Source organism: Lasiosphaeria miniovina (genome assembly GCF_030549165.1).
Source record: "Lasiosphaeria miniovina strain SMH2392-1A chromosome Unknown B0T26scaffold_2, whole genome shotgun sequence".
NCBI lineage: Eukaryota > Fungi > Ascomycota > Sordariomycetes > Sordariales > Lasiosphaeriaceae > Lasiosphaeria > Lasiosphaeria miniovina.
Window position 1 is genome coordinate 6,141,075 of NW_026848221.1, and position 26,208 is coordinate 6,167,282.

The 26,208-nt window shown below is 57.0% G+C and overlaps 6 protein-coding genes across 6 annotated transcripts; 2 read left to right on the forward strand and 4 right to left on the reverse strand.

The window, feature by feature from the left end:
* Positions 1–90: 90 nt before the first annotated feature.
* B0T26DRAFT_673085 (uncharacterized protein) lies at positions 91–1,818 on the forward strand (the record flags this gene model as incomplete). The annotated part of the gene is made up of 4 exons (XM_060439556.1): positions 91–102; positions 158–173; positions 421–524; positions 787–1,818. 4 exons carry the CDS (start codon positions 91–93, stop codon positions 1,816–1,818), a joined length of 1,164 nt encoding a protein of 387 aa, XP_060301431.1.
* Positions 1,819–3,564: 1,746 nt separating this feature from the next.
* On the reverse strand, positions 3,565–5,746 carry B0T26DRAFT_177558 (Mis12-Mtw1 protein family-domain-containing protein). The gene is made up of 4 exons (XM_060433595.1): positions 5,520–5,746; positions 4,497–5,429; positions 4,264–4,429; positions 3,565–4,195 (listed from the first exon to the last, which is right to left on the reverse strand). Exons 1-4 carry the CDS (start codon positions 5,605–5,607, stop codon positions 3,751–3,753), a joined length of 1,632 nt encoding a protein of 543 aa, XP_060301432.1. The 5' UTR covers positions 5,608–5,746; the 3' UTR covers positions 3,565–3,750.
* Positions 5,747–7,472: 1,726 nt separating this feature from the next.
* On the reverse strand, positions 7,473–9,223 carry B0T26DRAFT_636334 (Aft1 HRA domain-containing protein; the record flags this gene model as incomplete). The annotated part of the gene is made up of 3 exons (XM_060436820.1): positions 7,473–7,788; positions 7,852–9,040; positions 9,142–9,223. The coding sequence occupies 3 exons, from the start codon at positions 9,221–9,223 to the stop codon at positions 7,473–7,475; spliced, it is 1,587 nt and encodes a 528-aa protein (XP_060301433.1).
* Positions 9,224–13,931: 4,708 nt separating this feature from the next.
* On the reverse strand, positions 13,932–15,031 carry B0T26DRAFT_738885 (glutathione S-transferase; the record flags this gene model as incomplete). Its single annotated transcript, XM_060443646.1, has 2 exons — positions 13,932–14,828; positions 14,915–15,031. The coding sequence occupies 2 exons, from the start codon at positions 15,029–15,031 to the stop codon at positions 13,932–13,934; spliced, it is 1,014 nt and encodes a 337-aa protein (XP_060301434.1).
* Positions 15,032–16,349: 1,318 nt separating this feature from the next.
* B0T26DRAFT_768242 (purine-cytosine permease FCY21) lies at positions 16,350–18,297 on the forward strand (the record flags this gene model as incomplete). Its single annotated transcript, XM_060446495.1, has 5 exons — positions 16,350–16,406; positions 16,586–16,996; positions 17,051–17,561; positions 17,628–18,104; positions 18,158–18,297. The coding sequence occupies 5 exons, from the start codon at positions 16,350–16,352 to the stop codon at positions 18,295–18,297; spliced, it is 1,596 nt and encodes a 531-aa protein (XP_060301435.1).
* A 666-nt stretch (positions 18,298–18,963) lies between these two features.
* Positions 18,964–22,865, reverse strand: B0T26DRAFT_177740 (uncharacterized protein). The gene has a single exon (XM_060433596.1). The coding sequence runs from the start codon at positions 22,760–22,762 to the stop codon at positions 19,154–19,156; it is 3,609 nt and encodes a 1,202-aa protein (XP_060301436.1). The 5' UTR covers positions 22,763–22,865; the 3' UTR covers positions 18,964–19,153.
* Between the last annotated feature and the right edge of the window lie 3,343 nt (positions 22,866–26,208).

Genomic DNA, 26,208 nt, shown 5'->3' on the forward strand with positions numbered 1-26,208 from the left:
GGTCATCCCGGGAATATTCTGAGAAGCGGGGCTTGCATCGGACCCACCTGCGCATCAGGCTAGCAAGGGTCCGGCTCGATCGGGGCACAGATGGACTACTGTGTAAGTATATTAAGCTCGCCGTCAAAGTAAACGGGATATGGAGAGGAATGTTTAGACTAAGCGGGTCCTGAGTGAGGCGCTTCGTGCCCTTTGTGTGCGATGGGTTGGCAAGGGAAGAAGAATATCAATATCGATCATTCTTATGGACGAAATGCCCGGCGCTCGAAACGCCACGAAGCGCCACGAAGCGATCACATCCAATTACCTTGGCCCCCCCCCCCCCAATTTCAGACAGCAACACCAGCCGTAGCCAACGGTGTCTCGCGTCAGAGACACGACGCAACTAGACAAGTGTTCACAACGCCCAACAAACCGCAGACGATCAAGCGTCAAGTCGTGCCCACGAACGTGGAACCCTTGGCTCACGTTACGACGCTCCCAAACGGGTCAAGACCAACGGCGGAGAAATCAAAACGGAGGGGGTAAGGTGTGGCAACAGGACTGAGCAATCTCCCACAGTCATGGCTGGCGGGTTTGGCTAACAGAGTGCGTACAGCGGCCTCCGTGTGTCATCTGGCTCCGAAAAGCGGTCGACGTGCCGACCCGTCCCGTTCCGACAACCGACCTTCCGTCGCTCCTGCGTCTTACATGGCCCCACCACATCCCCCGCTCTGGCCGGTGCGCTAGCAGACCACCCGCCGTACAAGTGTGCATGTGCATACTCTCTGACAACAGCATATGTAGCTCGAGACCAAGGTGCTTGGGAGCCGACAAGAGAAGAGCACTACGGATGGCTTGCCGGCTATCTATCGCTACTACGAGGCCCCTCGAAAGCGCGTCGTCGGTAACCCGGCCGATGACATACCGGCCTTCTTACGGAGCGAACTTTCTCTCGGCGGCCTGGCCGACATGCTGAAGCATCTATGGCTTGCTGGTGCAGAGCGTCCTGCCACCCCGCTGCACTTTCATGCCGCCATGGGCCGGGAGATCGCCATCGCCGACCGGATGGACCTGCACCTGCTCTGGGCCGACAAAGGGAGACTCTTCGTCAAGCCCGTCCCGCGCTTTCTTCTTGATCTGGCCCTTTGTCGCAGCAACCTACGGTGTCCTGATGGCTGTGCGTGTTGCAGCCCTCTGGCAGACACGTGCCGGGGGATCGCGCGGAAAGTCGCCTTGGGTTTCCTCTACACGTACGCCTGTCTTGTCTCGTCCGAAAGCGACTTCCACGTCGCCAACGAAAAGCGCCTCCTGCCTCGCAATGAAGACGGCACGCCAATCGAATGGGCAGACTGGAAGACCTTGGCCAGGGAACTCCTCAGAATGCACGAGCGTGACCCAGATGTGATCCACCCACGCTTTCTGCGCGCCGAGCTCCGCCTCTCTCGCGTCAACATGATCCATCGCTTCACCCGCCTCCCTCCCTTCCGTCCCTACCTCCGCGGCCGGCACAACTATAGCAGCCTCTTCCGCGATAACCTTGCCTGGTTGGCCGCTGCCGCCGTCTTCGTGGCCCTGGTGCTTACCGCGATGCAGGTTGGCCTCGCCACGGAGCGGCTCCAAAGAAACGCCACATTCCAGCAGGCGTCGTACGGCTTCACTGTCTTTGCCATCCTAGGACCTATCTGCGCGTTCGGCCTGGTAGCCCTAGGCGCGCTGTTCAACCTCGCCAATGACCTACCGCCGCTCATCCGAGGACAGCGCAACCGCACATCCGAGGACAGCGCAACCGCACATCCGAGGACAGCGCAACCGCACAGGCGCGAGATCCCGTGGTGAAGTTGGCCAATCGGCGCCCTGACTGCCAAAATGAAAGACATCGAGCTAGAGTTGAAATACTTGCTAGGCAGGAGTTAGAGTGCGTGTCATCCTTGGAGCAACTCGATATGCAAGAGCGAAGGCTCAAACTTACCGTCGAAGAGCTATTTTCCAAGGTTGAGTAACTCAAAGTTGATGAAAATACTATCCAACTTAAAAGATTGAGCAGTATTTACCGGCGGAACTGGGTATGCTAGGCTCCGCTTCCTCCTTATCACTCTCGGGTATCTCACCTATTATTCGGCACCTACACAACCTCGCGTCCCCCCGTGAAATCAAGCTAACAAGTTATTACTACGGGCAGGCCACGCAAACCGGCCCATCTGTCCGGATAGGCTAAGCCGGTAGCAAGTACTCGTTAGTTTGTCTCGGGACCCAGTCGGGATTGAAGATTTGCGTAACGAACCGGTACTTACCTTTATGATCATAAGTTAGACTAATAGCCTGCAGTACGGCGACTGCACTATCTTGGCAAACAACCGAGAGCCTCATAGCCTAGGAAGAGACATCCCATAAGATGATTAGAGACGTCTAGAATGGTGTTCAGGTACGCCTCAATGTAGCGATCAATATGGAAGTCCACAGCCCTCGTCGCCTCGTCCGGGTCGGCGATCGCCAATGGGATGCCGTATATCTTGTTGCTCTTTGTGATCTTGTGCCTGAGATATGGAGGCCTTGCTATCCTGGGAGCCGTTCTTATGTGGGTAAGGTACGGCCTATCAAGGTTATGTGGGTTGGGAGGCCTGGGTCATGCACGGTTGGATGCGGTACTTGCAAGAGACTTGTGCGATTGGTGTTAAAGTCGCCGAAAATGGCAGCATGCGCCAGCTAAATTCGGCGGCCAGAACACCGCTTTCTCTGTTTCTAGTGAAAGATGAAAGTATATCTACAAAGACGCGCTTTTTCTCTCTGTATATATACGGATACACCTACCTGACATAGAGTGGGCAGGTACTCAAAAGACGATGTCTTAGGGGAGGGGATATCGAACCCCCCCGTCTTAAATTCACAAGACAACCAAGAAAGCGTCTGCAACCAAGTGTTGATGGATTCTCTTTACAACCCGACAGATATTCTACCTCTAAGAGTCCCTAGGTAGGTGGGTAGCTCAGCTCATGCACAGCAACATCAACAACAACGGCAACAGCCAAAGACCGCCTCACTCGCCGCCATCATATTCGTCTGCTCTGCTTACTTTGATTTGCTTGATGGGTATATAACGTGCAATTGCCTGCCTGCCTGCCTGCCTGCCTCTTGGTGCGCTCCCATAATGCAAGCATCCTGGGCTCTTTACGAGTCCGGTTCTTTTCCTTCTGGCCGGGCTGCATTTCGCACCACGAACCCAACCAATGAGCCCATGCCAAACCTCATTCCTTCCCTAGTCCCGACAATCAAGGGACCAGTCCTTGGGCAAGCAGGTGAGGTAGGTAAGGTAGGTGTAGGCAGTTTAGAGCATTCATTGCCCACACGAACCACCACCACACATGCCACCACACACACGCGCCTCCCACGCCGGAATTAATCCCTAGAATCAAAAGAACAAGAAAAAGAAAAAGAAAAAGGATATACAACATCACACCCACAACCTCCCGGCCGCCAAACCTCCATGGAAACCCCGGACCCAAGCCCGTCCGTATAAAAACGCCCCAAGATGATGAAGGAAGGAAAGAGAAAAGACGAGGCAGCGTTTCCCTCGTCTGCTGTTCTTCCTCTCTTTCCTTTTCACTCCCCCTCTCCGCTGCTCCCAACAGTATGGCAAACAAGAAAAGCAAAAGTGAAAAGAGAAAACAGAAAACATCATTTCCCGCATGTCATTATGTCGTAGCCGGAAAAAGGAGAGAGAGACAAGGTTAAAAGAAAACAAGGCAAAGTTTAATCCCCCCTCGTCATCCATCACCCGCCCTCGGGCAGTATCCTGCCCAGACTCCGCAGGACCTCCATGGTGGGCAGGTCTCTTGTGCCGAGGGCGCGCTTCTCCCTGTCGTCGCGCTGCCTGAGGCGGGCGGCGCTGGCGGCGAGGACCGTGTCGGCCTCGCGGCCGGCCGTGGCCACGCGCTGGTCGAGCTTGTGCACGCCGTCGGCGAGGTGGTCGACGGCAAACTCGAGCGCCGACTGGAGGTTCTGGAGGCGCGCGCGCGTCTGCCGGCGGAAGGACGCAAACGCCGCGTCGGGCGCCGTGAGCGACGCCAGGATCTTGGCGTCGTCCGCGTCCAGCAGCGCCTCGTCGGGCGCTGTCTTTCCACTGCTGCTGCTGTCGCCTCCGACTTCCGGATACAGTGGTTCCACCTCGGGCAGGGGCTTCGCCAGGGCTTGCCATGCCTTCTTTTCCTCTTTTAATCTGTATAAAAACAAACTGGTCAGCGCAAAGAACACGCGGTGCCCCGGAGAGCGAAGAAAAGGATTTACCTTGCGATCTTGGCCTCGTATTCTGCCACCCTGACATCGTGCTCGATATTCCGCGGGTTGGGTTTCAGCACCACGGGCGGCCTGGGCGCATCCTCTCTGGAGAACCAGTCCGAGAACTCGGAGCGCGCCCCAAAGTCTTTTAGTAATTGGTCTTGTATTGCACGTGCTGTTGACGTATACATCGTTAGCCATAGGAGAAACAAAGCAAGCTTGCAAGTGGCTACTTCACTTACCTCCGAGAACTGCGCTCGACCCGTGACTCCCGTGCGGCGGTTTCTCACTAAGAGCCCGCTCTCCACACCAAATCAGGAGCTGCTTCATCCGCCGTGGCTCACTAGGGCCGTCGGCCTCGATATGCTTGTAGAACTCTGCCGGGTCGACCTCGCGGTGCGGTAGGGCGCTGTGCCCGTTGTCGATCAGCGAGCTCGCCCTCCGGCCTCGCATCCCCAGACTGCTGCGTCGGCCGCCACTCGCCCCGCCCTTCTTCCTCAGCTCCTTATTTCGATTGATGATAGGAGTGTCGCTAAAGGGTAACGCAATCTGCCGCGACTCGAAGCTTGCTTGGTCTGGGTCAATCGCCTCTTCTGCTGCCGCTGCCGCTGCCGCTGTTCCCTCTCTTCTCCGATCCACATTCTTTGGCGTTGTCCTTCTCGCGACAAGATCAGGCCTTCCATCGCTACCATCGTCGTCGTCGTCGTCGTGATCTTCGTCGTCCGGCCGCCTATCGCCTCTCCCCCTGGCGCTTACTCCGCCGTTGGCTGGTTTCGGCTTGGGCTCGCCGCGCGCGGAGGTTCGCGTGTCTGCCGAGTCGCGCGCCTTCCGCCGTCCTCTGTTCTTTGGGACGACGAGCTCCTCGTCTTGCGCCGGCGCCGGTGGTGGGGCAGGACCAGCCAAGCTCGACGTCCGCCTCCTCCCTGTCCTCCTCGGTAATGGCGCGGCGTTCTGAGAGTGCGCAGAGGCTGCAGCCGGAGGAGGTGCAGGCGGTTGCGGCGGTGGTGACGCGCGTCTTTTTGTTCCCGCCTTGGGGGGTCGGCCCGCGGTTCTCTTTGGAGGCGCCAGCGGCTTCTGCTGCTCGGGGGTTGCTTCATCATCGGTCGCCGTCTTCACCCGTTTGGACCCGCGCGTAAAGAGGAAGTCGCCATCCTGCTCGTCGTACACCGATGTGGCTGCGAGGGTCATTCTTGTCAGTACTTGTCCGTCTGCTTGCCTATCGCTGCCGCGCAAATCGTCCAAGGGGAAGGGGGAACAGTCCGTACCGGCGAGGCGTTTGCTGTACCGGCGCTCGGGCTGGTTGCTCATGCTCAGGACTTGTAGCGGTTGACGAGTCCGTACAAGAGTCGTCATGGATGGCGGGTCGGGGAGTGCATCAATGAGGTGAATGCGTAATATTTTTTTAGTGGCGGCCGTCCAAAAGTCTCGTGTCGCAGTATAATGCGCTGATCGGCCGTGCCCAGGAAGTAGCAGTGGTGTTTGGATTAAAATGGAGTGCTGTTTTGCGACGGATGAGCTGGCCGGGCGCGTCGTCGATTTCGACGGGTTGCGGGTGCAGGGTTCGCCAACAAGGCCAAGGACCGGACGGGGCAGGGCACAGGGCGCAGGGGCGACGGACGGGCTTGCTGCGACTCAAAACGCGTCAATTCGGCTTCGATTCTCGTGCTGTGCCGCGTTGTCGGGCGTTCGGGACTGAATCGGCGAGAGGGGCGACGAATTGACGGCTACAAGGCCCGCGTAAGTGATGCTATCTGTGGTGTGCTGTGGGCGAGCAGAATAATCCCTGATGCGGACCGTTCTGTTACTAGGCAAGTCGCGAGGGAAGTTGCGCCTCGTTTGTTTACCCGTGCGTGCGTGCACGCAAAAGTCGATGCAGAAACGCACGGGCCCCACATGCTGTCCCCCTCACCCTCATCCTGAATCCTCATAGCTCGGCCCCTAGCCTGGCCCACCCGCCTCAATGGCCCCTCCTCGCCTCTCCGGAGCCCAGCCATCATCACAAATAAATACACAATCGATAAGAACGCTCGCTGTCTTTTTGGGCCATGTCTTGACTCTCTATGTCATATAAGTTGTAACCGCAATAATGAGCCTTTCTTTATTAAAGGTCTCCTTTTTTTTTAATCTCCATTGTCCATGGTACTCTCGCGGCGACGAATGACATTTTCAAGTCCACCTTAACAAAACATGAATCTGAAATTGACATGAAATATAGCCGTCTCAACTACACTACCACGCGGTTATTTTCGAGATTTACTGTAGGTGAGGTAGGTGTGGTCCATGTGCCCAATGCCGCATCACTTGGAGGCTCCCTCGTCACCCGAGCTTCTCTCGAATCCGTCTCACTTGCCATACCCAGCACCAAGACAGACTGTAAACAATAGCAATAGCCATCAGGTGGCCGTTGCAATAGTCCACATGGGACGATATATATCTGCACTGCTGATTTGACCGCTTTGAATTTTATTCCTATAATGTTTCCTCGTTATCAAATGTAGCGATATTGTTGCCTTGTTAGCTACATATTCCCTCCTCCCAGTCTCGTACCAGGGGACGACGATTGGCTTGTCCGACTCAAAGATAGCTTCGTGCCTCTTGTTCATCTCCCTGTGCTGTGTTGCCCAACGCCTCCACCGGAGCTTAAAAAGAGAACCCCTCCTCAACCCAAAAGCCAAGCCAAGCCAAGCCAGCCCAGACAAAAAAACCCAGAGCGCCATTTTGATGTATGCCCCTGTTGCCAAATATACAGACGAGACACCGAACCCACAGAGGGACGAGCCGCCATCTCGACGCCGCGCAGCCCTTTCGCTCCATCACGGAAGCAAAGACTGTATCCTCTTACTGTACAGCCTGACCCGTCTTCAAAATACCAGTCGTGTTCCCTATCCGCCGTTGCGAATGTCGGCGAATGACAGCGACGAGAGAGGGACCCCGGATCCTCCACGGAACACCGAAACAACCCATGGATTTCCAACCGTCGCCGTGCCATAAATCGTGTCGTGCGCCGTCCGCATTAACGACTCCTCCAAAGCATACCCGAGCCAGCCAGTAATGCCTGGCATTCAGGCTTCCCAACTCCCAAATAAAATCATTACATGTCATCAACACATAGTCGACGCATACGCAAGGTTGTTTCCGCCGCTGTAAAAGATTGCCACCCTTAGTCTTCGGGCTTAACGGCAGATCTAGTCATCACGGTGTCGACGCCGAGGCGCAGTCTATGAGAATCGGCGATTGACGCCCTGGCCTGCTATAACCGGTTGGCTCTGGACGGGTCCGCCCAGGCCATAAGAGTTCATCTGAGGGTTGAAGGGCTCCATTGACTGTTGCATATATGCCCCGTGGAGGCCCTGCTGTTGCGTGACAGGGCAGTCTTTGTGCGCGAGCAATAGTGTTTTGAGGTTGACAACTTCGTCGCGAAGCTGCGAGATCTGTTGCGTCAAAGCATCATTTTCCGAGCTGAAAATCTCAACTTTAGTCTGAAGATTGGCTAGCCACTGCTTTTTTCGCTGACGACATTTCAACGCAGCAACCCTAAAAGGTGGTCAGTACTTGGTAGTCAAGTGGAACTAGAATAACGAATGAGAGTTTACTCACCTGTTGCGCTCAAGAAAGTTTTTACGCTTCTCCTCGTCTGTCATCTTTGTTCTTGTGCCATTTTCGTTGATCTTCATGTCGTCGTCCGAGTCACCCATATCCATACTGTCGATAGACGGCGCACCGCCGCCGTTGGTCTTGGCCTTTTTACTTGCAGGCGCCTTGGCCGGTGTATCGTCAGCCTTACGACGCGTCCCGGCACCTCCAGAATTCCTTTTTCCCTTGGTGCGAGGGGGCGGGCGCACTGCAGTCTCGCTCTCGTCCGAACCGGCGCTTAATGCTTCACTTACGCCACGCGCCGAACTCCCTGCAACCGATCCGTTGCCATTCATCTGTGGTGACGTATTTACGGGCTGCACGGCCGGGGCGGGCTGGGCTGCGGGCTGGGCGTGTATCTGGACCGGAGGTATCACGGCGAACTGCTGGCTCTGCTGTTGCGATCCGTTTCGTCCCTGTGCTAACATGAAAAGGCCATTCGCTGCGTCGTTGTCGTGCGGGTCGAACGGTCCTGCAGGCGGCTTTGTCTCGAGCTTCAGAAGCGCAACACCATTGCCGTTCTCCTGAGGCTGTGTATTGGCCGGCTGTTGCGCCTGCGCCTGCGCCTGTGCCTGCTCGCGCTTGGCGGCGGCTGCACTGAGGGCGGTCCGATGGAAGTCGAGAGTGCTTGGAGTAGGGGCAGAAGCGGTGAGCTGCGCAAATAGAGCCTGCGAGTTTGGGCTGGGGGCCGGGAACATAGACCCGCTGCCGCCTGGAGTAAGTCCCGTCCTCAGAGAAGACTCGTTCGGGGTGGGAAATCCGCCACGGATGTGGTGAGTGTCGCCAAAGTAGTCATTCGTCGTCGGCCCCGAGAGCATCGCCGGGCTCAATGGACCCGTCCTAAGAGAACTAGGTCCCCAGGGGAATGGTGTGGCGCCGGGGCCGGGAAGCAGAGACGAGGGGGACGTCAGGGCGGCGACGGACGGGAGCTTGGTGGCGCCGGGGGTCTCTGGGGGCGCGCCGCCAAAAGACTGCTCGAAAGGGTTTGGTTCCAGGCTCAGTGAGCCGCCGAGGGGGTTTGAGAAGTAGTCGGGAGTGTTTGCGCCGAGCTGCTGGCCGGGACGGGGCGGAGGCGCGAGCGGTTTGGTGGCTTCGGCATTGGACGACGAGTCGGGCTTTAGGGGGGCATCGTTTTTGGACTCAGGCTGGGCGTCTAGGAGAAAATGGTTGTTGGCAACGACATTCCCAATGCAATTACATTGCTAGAACTTAGGCGACGGCGACGTGAAGGCGCGAAAAAAAGTATATACTTACCGGTTTGGGGTGGGGATGGATTGCTGAATTGTTTGGGCGACTTCGACTCACCTCGGCCGGACGCTCCAGAGGACGACCCCATGATGTCAATCAAAATCTTGCGGCGCCTTCCTGCTAGGGCGGGCGAGGGCTAGAGGAAAGGCTAGAGGAAAAGGAAAAGCGACGATTATGAGGTCACAAAAACATAAAAACCCATAAAAAGATTGCTGCTACGCTACTATGCAGCGTCGTTCGCCTCGCGCGGGCTGCTGGCGTCGAACGACGGTCGTAAATACCTTACGTCGTTCCTGAGACAATGTGGTCGTGGGTGTGTGGCAGGAGAGAAGGACAGGACCGGGAAAGACGTCAGGTATGACGTTGGGGAAAAGAGATGGCGCAAGAGAGGAAATAATAATGGGGCGCCCCAGCGCTGCTGCCAAAGAAACCGAGCACACGCTCCGGGGCCACTGCGCGGCCCCCCCCTCCATGTATCTCCACCTGATTGTACACACATAATATAGGAGACTTGCTCCCTACACTTACACTCACCAAACTCAAACCCTCTCTTGTTGCCCTCCCCCATCTGATTCTGCGGGCGAGCATTATCGATCTCGGGCGAAAAAAAGCATCGCTCAAAGTGAGGGAGGGTGTAATTACCAAGCAAGGCAAAAGTTTTTCTCTCCCCTCTCTCCGCCCAGGCAAAGCGATCTTCGTATCTTTCTTTCTCGCCCTTTTCGATCGCATCCAACCCCGACGATTTAGTTCCCAAGGCGGCTTTACGTTACAGACGGTCTCCAAGATATTCAAACCATTCTCGATTCGCCGCCATTGTCCCTTTTCTTTCTGTTCTTCCATGCTGGAACTGCCAGTGTGTGCCAGTTGCCATTCACAGTTCGTCCTTTCCCAGCACTGCTGTGGAGATGCGGCAGCTAGGTAGCTTACTGTGCTGGGCACTGTGCAGGCTTGTCGCATTCAAGCATCCGACTCCACTCTTGGCTGCAGCGAAAGGGGAAGGGGGAGAACGCAACGGGTTCAAGCTTCATTCACCGTGCTGCCCCCTGCATGAGGTGGTCGAGTCGCCTGTAAGTAGTGCGCCTGTTGAGGGCACGCGACGGCATTTGTTTTCGCGAACAGCCACCGCGATACCAGCTATAACTAACCAACGCCAGTTGCGGTGCGAAGATTCAACTAGAGAATAATAAACAACAGCAAAATCCCGTCATGCAAGCACCCCGCCGGTGTGAGCCTCCACGGCGCTTGTCTGTGACTCTGTGTTTCCGAGACTGAGACGGAGCGTGGACGGGAACGCTTGGTCTCGTCGATCGGGCCCCATCTCAACACCAGTCTAGACGCCTACCGGAGACGGACTCCGGCTAGTCAAGATCAAAATTCCCCTATCACATATCACCTGCTAGTCAACCGGTCCGGATCGGCCAACTACATCTGACTGTCAAGAAGCGGCGCCTTATTTTCAGGTGTTTCTGGACTCAGCTCATCCGATCGACGCGGACCTAGACTCGAAACGCTGAGGGGGATGCGTGCGCGTCTCCAACATCGTGTGGTGTGTGTGCTCGTCTGCCGCCAACAACGGCGGTCTCGAACCTAGACGGATCAAGAAGGAAGGGCTCGAGCCGGCTGTCAAGGTCACCCACCTCACCGCTTTGGGTGGATGAATGGAACGGAACAATAATTATTGGTGAGTGGGGCTGTTTGTGGCAAAATTGGTCGCCTGCGTCGAATCACAACGCTTAAGTCGCTTCCCCGACTCGCTCACCTAGCAAGCGAGGAGATATTGCGTCAGAGCACTAGGCCGGCCGCAATCTGACATGGCCTGAGTGCGGCGTCCTATTTTTCCCACCCGCTAGTCGGCGCGAGCCCACCCAGCCTGCACCTCCCCTGTCACGCAACCGTGCCCCATGCCCATTTTTTCTTTCTCGCAAAGAATGAAAAACGAAGGAAATGGCATTCGACACCGCTTGACAGCTCGTGCCAGTTGCCCAAGGCGATCGCCAGAGCATTCGCCCCTAGCGCCAGATCAGAAATGGGCCGTATCCGGTGTCGGGCATTGGAGAGAAAGGGGATCGAAGGCTGGGGTAGGGGCTCGATTGTCCGACCTTTTCAGTGCCGATGACGTAACTGTGAGGATGGATGGAATGATGTCTCGGTGGGCGGGAGGCTGCTTATGTAGCCAGTACGATGTTCGTACTGTGCTGGCAGGTTCTCCGCCGATGCACAATCTCTCCCACCCCCGTTTTTTGTTCTAGCGGGTGCGACGGCGCGGCTCTTTGCTCCCTTGAGCAATTCGTCCCATCTCCAGCACTGGTCCATTGGATATCAGCGCAACGATGCCGGCTTTCTCGAGAGCTGATTAGAGTGTCGCGGAGTTCTGGGGTGGCGGTGTTGAAGCTGGCAGGCTGCACACGTGTTTCCTCCCTTTCTAGAAACTGTAGTGTCGTGCTCTGCTTCTGCAGTTCCCCTTGTCACGGTCCCAAAGCCCCCCCCAATGACGCACTTTGGCCAGGACCAGACGGCACAGGAGGCGCCACCTAGCCCGTCCCCAGGCTTACCCGCGCCGCCGGCGCCTCTCCAGATTCCAAGGTTAAGCACCAATCTGAATCCCGAGATAAAGAGAAAGGGATAGAAATTATTGCATGTCGATGGTCTGTTTCGCCGAGTAGAGAAACAGACAGTCAAGGCGTTTGGTAAGGCGGTAAAAACCCCCCCCTCTCCCCCGACAGATTCGGTTAACGCTGTTGCATGAGCCTAGCCCACAGTGTGATAAGAATCGGAAGGCACTACGGGAAGAATCCCCGGGCATTGAAGGGGGGGAGTGGGCCGGCCCAGAAAAATGGGTTAGGACCAGGGGGTGTCTTTCTGCCGACCAGCCAGTTACAGTAGCCAGCAAACACGGCGGCGAAGCCAAAACCTCGTTTCTTTTTGCAACAATTTTTCTTTTCGACGCGCTCGGGACCCATTGGCTAGCCGGGTCCTGTTTGCGGGGGGGAGGGATATGGAGTTATCGACCGGCTCCCCGACCGCAGCCAACCTTTTAGAGCCAACAAGCAGCCAACGAGCTACAGAAGGCGTTAAACACGTCAACAACCTATTGCTGATGTATATACGGATACCTCTTTTTCAATGTTGTTCCCCCAACCAAAATCACACCTTACCCGGGCTGCCGAAACAGGTGGCCAGTTCCGCATTGGGAGATAAGGTTTTTGCTGAGGATTGTTGTACTTACAAATCAAAAATCCTTCCCCCTTCGGTTCCTAGGTAGGTACTGCAAACCTTCAATGTATGGGATCTTTCCAATCGTGAAACTCGAGCTCACGTCAGACAGACAGAGAGGAACTGATGCATTGCTGTGTAACCCTGCCCTCGCCCCCCATTCATCTACTTACATACGATCGCGCCATCAACGCGATGGGTTTTGATTTGTGGTGACTGGTGAGATGCCTATCTTTTCTGTCAAGATGGGGGTGCGTATCAATATTGGCTGCCAAGCCACACACATCTGAATCCAAAAGCCGTTGCTAGCGCTGCCTATCAGTTCCGTCGGGGTTATGTTTGCTTCCGGCGCACACAGTTACGTTTATTGTTAATTGGTGAGGTATCTGTCTCTTTTGGAAATATTGTAGAGTATTAAGTCCAACAGAGAGGAAGTTTATTGGTTCAGTGACTTGCCAATACTTTTTCTCTCTTCCGACACCCATATTCCGTGCTCTCAATGTATTCAAATAGCTGCTTAACATCGGAAACAAGACCACATCTCATATATCCATCCATATGCGCTCAGGTGGTGATTATGCTCTTCACGATCCTTACCTACCTTAGAAAGAATAGAGAGGTAATCCTCCGTCTCATGCCCTAATAATCCATGGATGTAGAGGCTGATCACGAAAGGGCGAAAATAAAAGTATGGAGTACCGCAGCGCCAATACCAGTCAGTCCACCAAGCCCGGCATGCAGTTACGGTGCGGGGGAGGCGTCGACAAAAAAGAAAGTGCTGGGGCGGGCGCGCAGAAGTGAGACATTCGCTGCGCCTCCATAATCACCCCCGCTGTCCGGGGATTTGATCGTGAGGGGCTGCCTTGGAGCAGAGCCGCCGGCGTGAACTTTGCTTTACTCTACTTTTTGAGGCTTCAAGATATGTACATAGCTGCGACGGGCGAGGGCAAAGGAGGGTTTGTGGTCGCGTCATTGACGCCCGATACTTTTCTTGTTGATTCCTCTTGTGTGGGGCTCCCTGAGCCGATGGCTTCCTGTTTGTGATGTTTGTTTTGGTTTTCCTTTTTAGATTCTCTCAACATGCTTCAACAAAACCCAATGCCTTACACTATCTTAGACAACTCCCACCATTCATTCCCCTCCTTCTTACTTACAGCCATGTCAACAAAAACAGGATGCGTTGTCTGTGTCAACGGAAAAAACCTCGGATACTACACCTCACTCCCTGGGTAAGCACCTCCTTGTGCTGAGGGTATGAGCGAGCTACTACGCGCATGTGTGTAAATTGAGTTTCTGGCTTGCAGCTCGCATGCAAAAGCATACACGCAAGGTTTATACAGTACTCAAAGGGTCCAAATTTCCACGGCGCCCGTGCAGTAGTAGTACCTCAAGTTTGAGAGCCAACGAACATGTCGAAAACAAAGTTGCACTGTTTCGTGACTAGTTGACCAAATGAAGCTTAGGGGGGGGGACGTTGCAAGGAGGGAAACCAATGTTCATTAAAAATCCTTGTCTATACAAACAACACACGGCATCCCTATCTCTATTTACTATTGGGATGTGAAAGAGGCTGTTGCGAAAGGCTACAGAGAGGCCGTCTGGTCGGCAGGGCGAAGCCGGAAGCCGTGCCTCGGGGCGTGCAGCCGCACTCCGGCGTCTGTCTCAACGACAACCTCCTTGTCGCCCAGCCCCGAGAGCCTGCCCGTATCTCTGTGGGCCGTGCCCGAGTCTGTGGGCCACAACTCCACTTGCCGGCCCCTGCTGAGGCCGTGGAACTGCGCGGCGGGGTCGCTGCAGTCGACGTCCATCTCTGGCTCGTGGAATGGGGACTCGAGGATGAGCCGGCGCGCCTCTTCCCCGGACACGGCCTTTGGGGGAATGGCTGGCGCGGGCTGCTCCTTCGTGGCCTTGTGGAAGCGCGAGATCCACGCAAAGACGCGCGGGAACTGCTCCGCGGAGACTTGGTCGGCGGGGAGGGCTCCGGGGAGACTGTTGAGCCAGTGCAGCGGCCACACGGCCTCGATGTCGGCGAGGCTGGGCTGCGCCGTCTTGAGGATCCAGTCTCGGCCGTCGGCCAGGAGAGTTGTCTCGAGGAGTTCCATGGAATTCCTGACCTCGTTGACGGCCTCGGGCCGCAGCGCCGCGGCCGCCTCCCGGGACACCTTGGCGCCGAAGTAGTCGGCGCGGTCCTTTTGGAACCTGGGGTCCCGCAGCAGAGGCAGGTCCGTGGGCAGGAGCTGGGCGGCCCTGACAAACAGGCCGCCGTCGATGGCGTAGGCTTCGAGCAGGCGCTCAATGGCCTTGTGCTCGGTCCCGGCGGCGGCGCCCAGCTTGGGGCGGCCGGGGTACAGGAGCTCGAGCTTCTGGATGATTAGCCGCGTGTCGAGGTAGACATCGCGGCCGATGGACAGAATGGGGATCCGGCGGTATTTGATGCCCAGCTGTGCAATGTCTGGGCGCGGCATGATGGGCGGTTGAAGCTGTGTGTTTACGTGCGCGCGGGGCTCGAGGGTTACTAAACTGGCAAAATCACATGCGCGCCCTCTCACGAACTACCAATACGTACACATTGGAAATATGGGATGCCGCGCAGGCGCAGATACCAAACTACCCGTTTCGCATAGGGCGAGTAGGGGTAGTGGAATAGCACAACGGGAAGTTGCTCGGCGTGCGAGTCGGCCATGGCTCGAGTGTATTGGGCAGTCTGTAGTCTTGTCGGTGAGATGTCAGGCCGCCGCTGTGAGACGTCGTCGTGTGAGATGCGGGTACTTATGAGTGAGGCGTGATACGGATACTTTGTACAGGAAGGAGATCAATGGGTTGGCAAAGCTCTCGTGAGATGTTCGTCCTGCCTCTCGGAACGGACTATAATAATAGTATTGCACATTACGGAGCAGACGGCTCTGATATGCCACCGACATGGCATGTTGCCTCGGCTCCTTCTGTCGGGCTGTCACCGTAGCGGGGCTCGGATTGAATGGATGGGGAATGGAAGGGCGCACGCTTGTCTTTCCCGAAAGAGACGTTTTGACGGGACGGGAGGGGGAGGTGTGGGCGGCGAATTGAATGCGAGACCTCTAGCGCACAATCTGAGGCCCAGAGGCCCCCTTTTCCCCGCGACCAGCCCAGACCAGGCCCTTAACCCAACGTCGGTTCAAAAGCTTGGCCCGATGTCCCGCTTGTTGACGACGTGTTTACCTGGTGTTATTATTGTTGCTAGCGAACGTCAAAAACATGCTGCCGCCAACTGCTAGTGTCAACTGAGGGCAACTCGAGACTGGTAGTTGGACAGGCACGGCTCGCACCAGCGAAATGGAAATACAGAGGACGGAAGCTATTCATCCGTTGTGCAAAGTTGCACAGCACCAGCATTGTATGATACATGGTTTGTAGTTGATACGGTAGTAGTATCTCATTCGCAGTTGCCCCTGGACGGCGTTTGCTGGTCAAAGTGCTCCTTCCTCTGCTAGCCGTCGAAGATGGCATCGTACGACCCATCAAGCCGAAACTCTATTCCTGACATGTCAAGACTGCCAGGTTGGAAATTGCACCAAGCTCAGGCACCCTGGTTGATTGCCTAGATCGTGCTTTCCCTTGGGCCTTCACAAAGAGAGATGGACACTCATTGAAGATTGGTAGCTCTGCAACACGCGCCAATTGTGCAGATACTGGGACTGTAATTATCACGGGCATGCATGGCATTTAGATAGTGAGCAACGAGCCGTCGGAGCATATCTGCTTCCATGGAGTCGTCTACCAGTCGCTCTTTTCCTCCCCCCCCCAATCGCATAGAATGGGCATCTAGACAGGCAACCCGAAGTTGAGGGGGCCTCTAGCAGAGGGAGGGAAAAGATGGAAGGAGGACAGGCGGGACTCAGGCTCGGCTCCTCCTCCCACTTGCCATGGCCGCCGCGGGCTGTACAGACAGATAGATGGTTCCTCTAGAGGGATAACAACGTCTCGAACCACACAGCCTGACCCGCTCGGACATCTGACGCGACATGGTGATACCTTGCCCTAGACTGGACGGTGTGAAGGAGACGTGGCTCGCGGAATGGGTTGGTGCTCGTAACTAGCCGCCTTCGTCCTCCTCTGGCTTGTATTCCTGGCGGCAGCCGTCTCCCGCCCCCTTTCCCATCCCCTTTTCTTCCTGACCCTTCATCGCTACCTGGTCTCCCTCTTGCGGCGTCCAAAGGCCCTCCATAGCAAGAGCTTCGACGAACAAAACATAGGCCAGTCTCACCTCGACGAGGAAGCCAAGATCGAGGGCGCCGATGGCGAAGCCCTCACCACCACCACCTCCGACAGCTCGCCAAGCAATGGGCCGGCTGTAGTGGTAGCAGAAGCAGCAGCAGCAGCAACAAAAACACGGCCCGAGGGGATCCTGGCCAAGCTGCGCCGCTACGAGGCCATCCTGGACGCCAAGCTCGGCGTCGAGGCGCACGCCGTCGACCGCAAGCGGGCCGAGGACCGCGATCCCAGCTTCGCGAGCTGGCACAACCAGGCCGTCATGTTCCTGCTGTGGATGAGCTCGACCCTCAATTTAGGCTGCTTCGCCGTCGGGTTTTTGGGTATGGAGATGGGCCTGGACCTGCGGCGGACCCTGGTCATCATCGTCTTTGGCACCCTCGTCGGGAGCGCCGTCACTGTGAGTTTTGAAGACGCACCCAAGATGACTCGCTAAACCCCTATCGCCGAGCAGGGCTGGTGTGCCACCATAGGCCCCAAGACGGGGCTCCGCCAGGTGTCCATCTCGCGCTATTCAATGGGCTGGTGGCCGTCCAAGCTCATCGCGGCGCTCAACGTCGTCGAGCAAGTCGGCTGGTCGGCCATCGGGTCCATCACGGGCGGGCTGGCGCTGTCAGCCGTGTCGGACGGCGGCGTGGGCTCGGCACTCGGCGTCGTCATCGCGTCGGTGCTGGGCTTCGTCGTGTCCTTTGTCGGCCTCAAAGCCGTCTTCCAGTACGAGAAGTTTGCCGGCCTGCTGCTGGTCGTCGTCTTCGTCGTCATGTACGCCGAGACGGGCCGCTTCGCCGACATGGCCGCCACCACAGAGCTCCAGGGCCCCGCGCTCTCGGCCGCCACCCTCAGCTTGTTCTCCGTCGTCTACGGCTCGTCGGCCTCGTGGAGCTCCATCGTAGCCGATTACTACGTCGAGTATCCCGTCGACACGTCGAGCCTCAAAGTCTTTGTCTTGACTACCCTAGGCATATGTACACATACCCCTTACCTCTTGTCCCATTGTCTTGCTATTTTCGCCGACTAACTCCCCCAAAAAGGCCTCCCGACGGTTTTCGGAATGTGTCTCGGCGCGGTCGTCGCGTCGGCGCTGCACAACCACCCGCGGTGGGAAGCGGCGTACGCAAAGGGCATCGGGTTCCTTGTGCAGGCGGCGATCCGGCCGACGGGGTTCGCCAAGCTGCTGCTCGTGCTACTGGCGCTGTCGGGCATCGCGACCAACGCCGTGTCCATCTACAGCGCCAGCCTCTCGATGCAGCAGATGGGCCGGCCGCTGGGCGTCGTGCCGCGCTTCTTCTGGACGTCGCTCATGTTCGTCGCCGTCGTGCTGCTGTCGCTCGTCGGCCGCGACAAGTTCGTCGGTTTCCTCGAGAACTTCCTCTCGCTGCTCGGCTACTGGGTCACGTCCTTCTTCGTCATCATCTTCTGCGAGCACTACGTCTTCCGCCGCGGCAGCTACCAGCTCTACGACCTCGACGCCTGGAATACGCCCAGCCTGATGCCTGTGGGCCTCGCTGGTGCCTGGCGTTCGCCGCCGGCGTCGGCGCCTCGGTGGCCGGCATCTCCGAAGAGGGCTACGTGGGCGCGCTGGCCGCTCTGATCGGCGACCCCAAGCACGGCGGCGACCTGGGCAACGAGCTGGCCTTTGTGTCCACCTTGGTCGTGTACGTGCCTGCACGGTGGCTCGAGTACCGCTTCCCGAAGCGGTGATCACGGCCAGGGACTAGAGGGTCGGAGGCAACAGGGGCGGCGGCGGGTATTTAGAGAAACAAGGACGTCGGATGCGATTCTCATGATGAGAGAGGCTAATTCATTCTCTGTTAGCGACTTCTGCTAAATTGTAACTCTACGAACCGCATTTCTTGCTTCTCATTAGGCATTGCCGCATGTAGCTATCTAAATAGACAAATAGAGCTCAAACAACAAAAAAATGGGGTATTTACTGCCCGAGGTTAGATAGCTCAGGTAGGTAAGGTAGGTTAGGTACCCAAATGTCTGTCTTGACCGAGCAAATCCGGACTTCTCTCTTTTTTTCTTCTAGAAGACGCGAAGCAAGAAAAAACCCAGACAATAATATTCACTATTTTGCTGCCCTCTCAAGGTTTCATTTTAGAAAAGAAAATAGAACTGTAGACACAAAGCTATGTTTCGGATGGGTATCTCGAAGAATTAAAAGGGGAAGATAAACTAAAAGAAAATGAGTGGACGACTGGTTAGCAGCAAAATGCCCCAGTCATCTAGGAAAGACCCAGTCTCGAGACGAAATATTAATAGGGCGGATAGAAATGCGCAGGTACATCTGTGTAATATCTTGGTATTGACAAATAGCTAAATAGACGTTTCTCATAATCGTTCCAAGCTCTTGGGGTTTGTTCCGAGCCGAATATTCATCACTACAAGCAAGGAGTGTACCTCTCTTCTTCAACGGCTAGTTCGCTGCGTAGAGCTAAACCCACCCAAAAATACCGCTTACATTGCTTAGTGCTAGACACGAATCACCCGACAGCCTGGCCGGACAGTTTTTATTGATGATATCGATGTTGATGTCAGTGCTCCCAGACTGTGGTTACTGAGGAGCCCCAGCTGTACTCGTGGCTACGACAGGAGAGACAGGGGCGGGCACGGATAAAGGTGCCTGCATAGGTGCTGACATAGGTACTGGTGCTGGTGCTGGTGTTGTTGTCGGTCCAGGTTGCGGTGACGGTGCAGGTGCAGGTGCAAGTGCCAGAGCTGGTGTCGGAGCTGGTGCCAGTGCAGGTGGCGGTGCAGATGCAGGTGGCGGTGCAGATGCAGGTGGCGGTGTAGGTGTAGGTGGCGGTGCAGGTGCAAGTACCGGCGTAGGGGCTGGTGCCGGTGAAGGTGCTGGGGCTGGAGCTGGTGCAGGCGGCGGTGCGGGATTCATATATATCAACTTCTGGTGTTCGCTTACGACCTTCTTGATGGCAATGATGAGGGCACTTTCTGCACTCTCTAGTTGCTTCTTCTCGGCCTCGGTGCCTGGGACGGTGCTCTTGTCTGTAAAGCCCAGTACACGATCCACGGCTGACAGTATCAGGCGTTCTGCCCACAGAGGGCCCACGCTTGGCTCCAGTGTCTTTATCATAGAATGCTTGAAGGCTAGAAGCGCCTGAACCAATTTTGGATGGAGGAACTGATTCACGCCGAGCTTCTTCCCGCTGTGGTTAAAGACACCAAGTATGGTTTTCTCTAGCCCCTCGTCGCCGGGGACCATGGTCTTTGCCGCTAAGCCTAGACCTCGATTGACAACGGACATGGCGACGGCCTCGCCCGCCGTCGTCCTGTTGGCTAGCATCCCGGCAACTAATCCCTTGAACTCGATTATATAGTTGAAGAGGTCTGGGTGTACGGCTGGCTGGAGAGGCAGTGTGTTGGGGGTTGGCTGTGGCGGCTGAGGGTGTCTGGTAATAGGGGTTCTAGGGGTTCCTGAGGTTGGGGGTAGTGTAGCGACCCGGGGCAAGCCATTGACTGGGCTTATCCCGTTGGGAGGCTGGGTGGGCTGCTTTGCCATATTATGTAGAGGGGCAATAGGTTGCCCCCCAACCACTGGCGGAGGCTTTGTTGCGTATGGCGAAGAGTATGATATTAATTGCGACGGTGTTGGCTGGGAGCGTGCCGCACTTGGTGGCGCTCCGTGCCCAGGAGCTTGGGCGGGCAAAGACCCCTGAGGAGGATTCGGGTATGCCTGACGGAGATTCTGCTGCTGCTGCTGCTGCTGCTGGGCCTGGACTCCGGTGTGCTGGAGGTTGAGATGGTGCTGGTACGGCTGTGTGCCAATGCTAGGCTGGCTGTGGCTAAGTGAAAAGGCCGGCCGTGGGGGCATCGAGCTAGGGCTTCGCGATGACCCGTGCCCGCCGTGGAACATGGCCGGATGTGGGGCCGAAGCCGCTGGATAGTGTTGACCAAAGCCGTGCAAAGATGCCGTCTGGTCGGGCGAGGCTGCCTTGCGCTTTTTGCCAGCGTCGATGTCTATGCCAGGCACCCTGCTCCAGAGATGGGTCTCCTCGTTTTTCTTGAACGCGTCATTGCCGATGAGATTATGCCGAACACTGCTCTCCCACCCTTTCGTGTCAACCGTAAAGTAGTAGAAGGGATATTTCATCTGAATCCTCTTGTAGATCTGCTTTAGCGTAAGCCCGTCAGGTGCGGCAGTCAAGACCTCGTCTATCAGGACGCCGTAGTTCTTGTTCGGTTTTTGTAGCCGGTCCTCGGTATAGTCTTCTCTCCTCAGCTCAAGCGGCGGAGTCTTTGGTTTTTCTCGTCTCTTTTCCTTGACCATCTTTTCGACATCGGACATGTCCCCGCCCTCTTCGCCGCTCTTGATCTTACGCGGCTTGTATTTGCGTTTCTCGGGCCTTTCTTGGGAGGCGTCCTCAGGCAGGGGGTGTTTGCGAGGCCGGCCGACCTTCCTCTTGACGGGCGGCTCTCCCGCGGGCGGTTGCGGCATCGTCTTCTTGGCCAACTCCATGGCAGCCTTCTTGCGCAGCCTCTCTTCTCTCTTGGACATGATGCCATTCTTGGGCGGCCTCCCTGGCCCTCGTTTCTTGGGTGGCATTGGCGGAAACTCCACGTCGCCAAAGTGCCCAGCCCCCGCTTCTGGTTTGATGGATTGTATCTCTCCAGGATCTCGTTCCACAGTCTCCCTGACTTCGTTGTCGCCGGTACTATCGTCGCCGTCGTCGTCGTCGTCCTGCTCGGGATCCTCGTCCTGTTCGGACATGTCGCTTTGGCTTTCTTCGTTGGCAACCGGGACCGGGACATCCTCGACGCTGGTGCTCCGCCTGTCGGCGTTGTGCGAGCTCTCAAACTCGAAACTCATCTCCTTTCCGCCTTCCGAGTACTTTCGGCTGGATGGAGCTCCATCTTTGGACGCGGTTTCGTTTTCCAAGACCTCTCTCTCGGCACCCGTCTTGCCGCGAGGAACGCCGTTGATAATGAAGACGAAATCAACATCCTTGATTTGAAGATGGCAACCGCTTTTCAGCACAACCTTGTCCTCTTTATAGTGGACGTCTTCGTAGAAGAAGCCGTTTTTATGCAGAGGAATTGCCTCGAAAACGTTGGTCGCCTGGTTAAACTGGATTTTCAAGTGCTCTCGGGAGATACCCTTGGTCCTACTTGCGATATTCGGTCCCGGCGAGTGAATCCCGATAAAGGGCACATGGTAAGGCGAGGGCCGGAGAGCGCTGAGATTAACAGCTGCAGCCCCTGGAGTGTGGGATATGTACTGCCTCTCGACAATAAGGTTTGTGTCGTCCTGCGCGGCTTGCTCTACGGCGGGTGCGGCCGCCTCTTGGGCGGGTGCATGCGACTCGCCCGACCCGGAGCCAGCACCACTTGTCTTCAACCTCTTGGATGGGCGCGGGTCGGGCTCGCCATCTGACTCGGGTCCCAGCATTCCGCCCTCCTCGCTAACGTACGACTTACTGTACTTGCCTCGATCCTGAGACGGGGGAGAAGGGGGCGGAAGGCCCTGGGCCGCGTGCTCGTCCACCCTGCGCTGGTACTCGCCATTGCGACGCTCGTCTCTCCTGGCCTGTTCCAACGCCCGCTGGTCACGCCCGATGATGACGGCGTACGTGGTCATCTGAAAGGTGCTGTCGGCAAACTCAATCTTGGCAAAAGATTGCAGGGAAGGCTCAGCGCCTTGGGTGGGATATATCTGGCCAGTATCGTTGGCATGCGATAGGGAGCTGTTGTAGGGCAGCGTGACCTGCGAGGGACGGACGGTTGATGGCGGGAGCGGCACGATGGGCTGCTGACCCTGCTGTTGCGAGATGTGGGCAAGCGTCATGAGCAACTGGGTGGTCTGCTGCTGGTATATCTCAAAATCCATTGAGGGGTGGCCAAAGCCATAGCCATTGCTGCCATCCATGGCGACTCCGTTGACGCCGTCGGCAGCAGAAGATGCTGATGCTGGGAACCGCGAGGCGAGCGCGTCGGCCGAAGTCAGGGTGGACAAGGCATGCTCGGGAGCGGCGGTAGATGCAAAGGCAAAAGTCTGAGTCTGGGCCGGGGATGGAGCTTGGTCGTCAAGAAGTGGTAGATTAACCTCGGAAAGTTCGCGATTTTCAGGGTCGGCAGGGTCTGTAAGGGGAGAAAAGGCAGGCGGCGCCGGCGACTGGGCGCCAGCGCCGTCCAGCACGGACGAGCTCATCGCTTGCTGCTCACGGCGCACTGCAAGCTCCTTCGTCAAGCGGCGACAGGCCTGGGGGGAGGGGGCGCGACCTCTGGCAGGAGGTTGACAGTTGCGATGGGAAGGCAGAACGTAAAGTTCAACACTTCCCAATTCAGGGCGGTCACAAACCCAGGAAGCCCGAATGCGCCTACCTGAACCGTGAACAGGACCTACTAGCGCAGAGCCTAATTTTTGATGGCTCGCTGCAAGCGCAGATGCTGGTTGGCCACAAAGCTCCTTAGCCCCGCACTGTCTCTACCCCAGCCTGGCAGGTTCGAGCCTGGTTGGCTGGGATGGCTGAGATGGGTTTTTGTCTCTGACTGCGGCATCCGCTGCGCTGTGGCATCCACCCGTGCCTGTGGAGTCTGGACCTCTCCTCACTGTGAACGAGCAGGCAGTTGGCTGGCGGGCAGGTGCGGTGCGCCTGGATGCGGTGCTGGGCGACGACTTCCTCTCCTCGACAGACAACCGGCGGCGACAGCCATTGGACTCGTTGGAACCTTGGAGCAACAGGTACTCCGCTCGATTACAATAATGCAGGGAAAGGGCAGTTGCATATTGCGTCATCCTTCCATTCCCGTTCAACCTGCAAGTTCACGTCTCCTCCTTTACCGCTCTCTTGTCATTGCATCGTTGCTGCTGCTGCTGCTGCACCCACCACTTAGCTCTTAGGAAGCTCCGAGTACCGTCTAGTCCAGCTGCCTAGGTGGAACTCGATCTTCTTTCTCTCTGGCCAGGTAAAGTTGGCCGTCGTATTTGACTCTTACCGCGCGCGCGACGTGGCATTTGGTTGTCGTCTTCTATTTCCTCCAAATGCCTATTTCTCGCAGAGGCAGAGAACGAAAAGGGAGGGAAGTTGGGGGGACAAAAGGAGCAAAAGAGAGAGACCGATACACGATGCACGATGCACGATGCACGACGCTCGACAGACGACGGTCAATGGCCAAGGTCAATGGCCAATGGTATATGGTCAATGAAGGCCGAACAAAGCTCTGTTTCTTTTTCGTCTTTTGTCCTTCATCCGATCAATTGGAACCAACTCTTCTCTTCATGAGCCTGGACCTGGTTTGGCTGGGCTGAGTCTGCCTATGCATGTTCATGTGTTGGCTGGTAACGAGTATTGCTGCTTCAAAGAGCAGAGGCAGAAGCTGCAAAGACGAGATCGCCTTGGGCAGCAGTAAAGACCATGTCAAGATGGGTTGGGTCTGCGCCGGTTGAAAAGGTTTCAAACACTGCGGCTCAACGCTATCAGGTAATCACTGTTGACCAGCATCCATGGCCGGGGCCGCGTCTGCGCCGCCCGCGAAGACGATCGGCGTTGTGTTTCGCACCCGGCCCAGGGCAGGCCGCCCGCCGACAGTTGGGCATCTCGGCCACGCAGCCGTTTGTTTCTATTGCTGTGCGTCTGCTGCGTCCTTCTGGCCCGTGTTTTTGCTGTCCTCTGGCCCTGTCCTGCTTCCCCCGTGAACAAAACGTTGCCTACCAGGGTCATTCACACAGGGCCGGATGGTGTTTCTGACCCGGCCCGGAGCCATGGCTACGAGGGCCGATTTGGCGGTTTCTACGCCTGTCGTTTGTTTGGGCCCTGTTTGTTCTTGTTGCTGATCTGTGTTATATTGTGCCTGCGGCCGTCCGGACTGCTTCGTTTCTGTCCTTTGCGACTCTTGCCTGCCGACCCATCGCCCAAGGTAGGGGGCTGTTGAAATCTTCGTTCCCGCTCTTTGTCAGCGAGCGCGCTCGAGGCCCCGGCAAACAGCCTCGACATGAACTCGTCGTCGACCCTCCAACCAGGAGGAGGAGGTGGTGGTGGTGGTGGTGGTGCGGGAGGAGGAAATGGGAGAGGGGAGGGAGCGGGAGATGCTCGTCAGCCGTCTGCAAAGCAACCACCACCCGCAGCAGAGGTGTCGCCAGTGTCGCCATGGCCCTTTGTCCAGAAACAGGGCCCGCCAGTGCAGGAAGCACCACCAAAGGCTCAGCTCAGTGTGCCAAAAGCAAGTCAGAACCGTGCAGCTCCTGCCCAGAAGGGGTCCGGGCAGCCTGGCGAGAGGACAACGGCCCGATACTCGTGGATCCCTCCTCCCCGCCCGGATCCGGCATCACGGAGACCGCCTCCCGTCCCGGCGGTCCCCGTGGCCTCGGCTTCGGACCGCCCGACATATCCGGGTCCACTCCGACCGAGACAAGGCGTCGAGCAGTCTACCGGAACAGCCCGAGCAAACCCAGCAAACTCACGCTCTCCGAACCCGCCTTTCTTCTTCTTGGATCCTTCGTTGGATGGTAGTTTCATGAAAGAAAGCTCGATAAAGAGCCCAGAGGGTCTAAAACTCAATCTTCCCGGCCCGCTCTCTCTTTTGCCATCACCCGTGTCCTCGGCACGAAGCGAAGGAGAATCCGAGGATGGCGCAGAAAAGGACCCAAACAGCTTGGAGGCTACATTTTCATTTTGGAACCTTCCCGCACGGAATGGCCCGTCGGGCACGGTTAGTTTTAGGCCGACTCCAGAGGCGCTGTTCTTTTCGGTGCCAATAGCGCCGACACCTCTTCTCACTACGACCGAGCCATCGCCAATTCTGGAGTTTCGCCCTCAGCCGGTTGGAGATCTTCCTCGGCCATTAGCAGCTCGCCCTCCGCCGACAGCGGAACCCCCTTCGCCGGTTGAAGATCTCCCTCTGTTGTCTGCATCTCGCTATCAGCCACCCGAGAATCCCCATCCGCCGGTCACCTATCGCCCTCAACGGGTTGCATCTCCGGACCCGGAGCCGTCTCCAGCTCCAGCTCCAGCTCCAGCTCCAGCTTCAGCTCAAGCTCCAGCTCCAGCTCCAGTTCTAGCTCCAGCTCCAGTTCTAGCTCCGGCTCCAGCTCCCCCTCCGCCGAATCCAGATGCCCCTGCATCTAATAAAGCTCTCCCCCCGCCTGATAAATCTCGCCGTAAACCTGCGCCGGCTCCCCCTCCACCGACTATTAGTATTCCCCCGCCAGCTAAAGAAATCTCTTCGCCGGCTGAGGATGTTCCCCCAGCGGACAATGATGCTCCCCCGCCGGCCGACGATGTCTCTTCGCCGGCTGAAAATGTACCTTCTCCAACTAAAGATGTCCCTCCTCCAGCCGAAAATGTCCCCATATTGGTTGAAAATGCCCCTCCGCTGGCTAAAGATGGCCCCTCGCGGGTCAAATCTCGAATCCCAACGCCCATACGCCCTGCCACCCCGTACCGGAGAGCGGCCACCCCAGTTCCTCCACCAACCACGCCCCTTCCGGTACCGCCTACCCCGGATCCGTTCCGTGATCCGTTCCGTGCGCCGCATTCCAGACCGGTGACTCCTACTCCTCCCACTCCCCCACCAACGACTGCGCTCCCGCCGCCACCAGTCTCAGGCTTAGCCCGCTCAGCAACGCCGCCGCGCAAGCCAGTCGCTCCAACTCGC

Coding starts and splice junctions, on each gene's coding strand:
- B0T26DRAFT_177558 (XM_060433595.1), bottom strand. CDS start 5,607: ATGACGACTCTTGTACGGACTCGTCAACCGCTACAAGTCCTGAGCATG. Junction 5,430..5,519: donor GTACAGCAAACGCCTCGCCG/GTACGGACTGTT, acceptor TGACCCTCGCAG/CCACATCGGTGTACGACGAG. Junction 4,196..4,263: donor TACGAGGCCAAGATCGCAAG/GTAAATCCTTTT, acceptor GTTTTTATACAG/ATTAAAAGAGGAAAAGAAGG.
- B0T26DRAFT_177740 (XM_060433596.1), bottom strand. CDS start 22,762: ATGAGCTCGTCCGTGCTGGACGGCGCTGGCGCCCAGTCGCCGGCGCCG.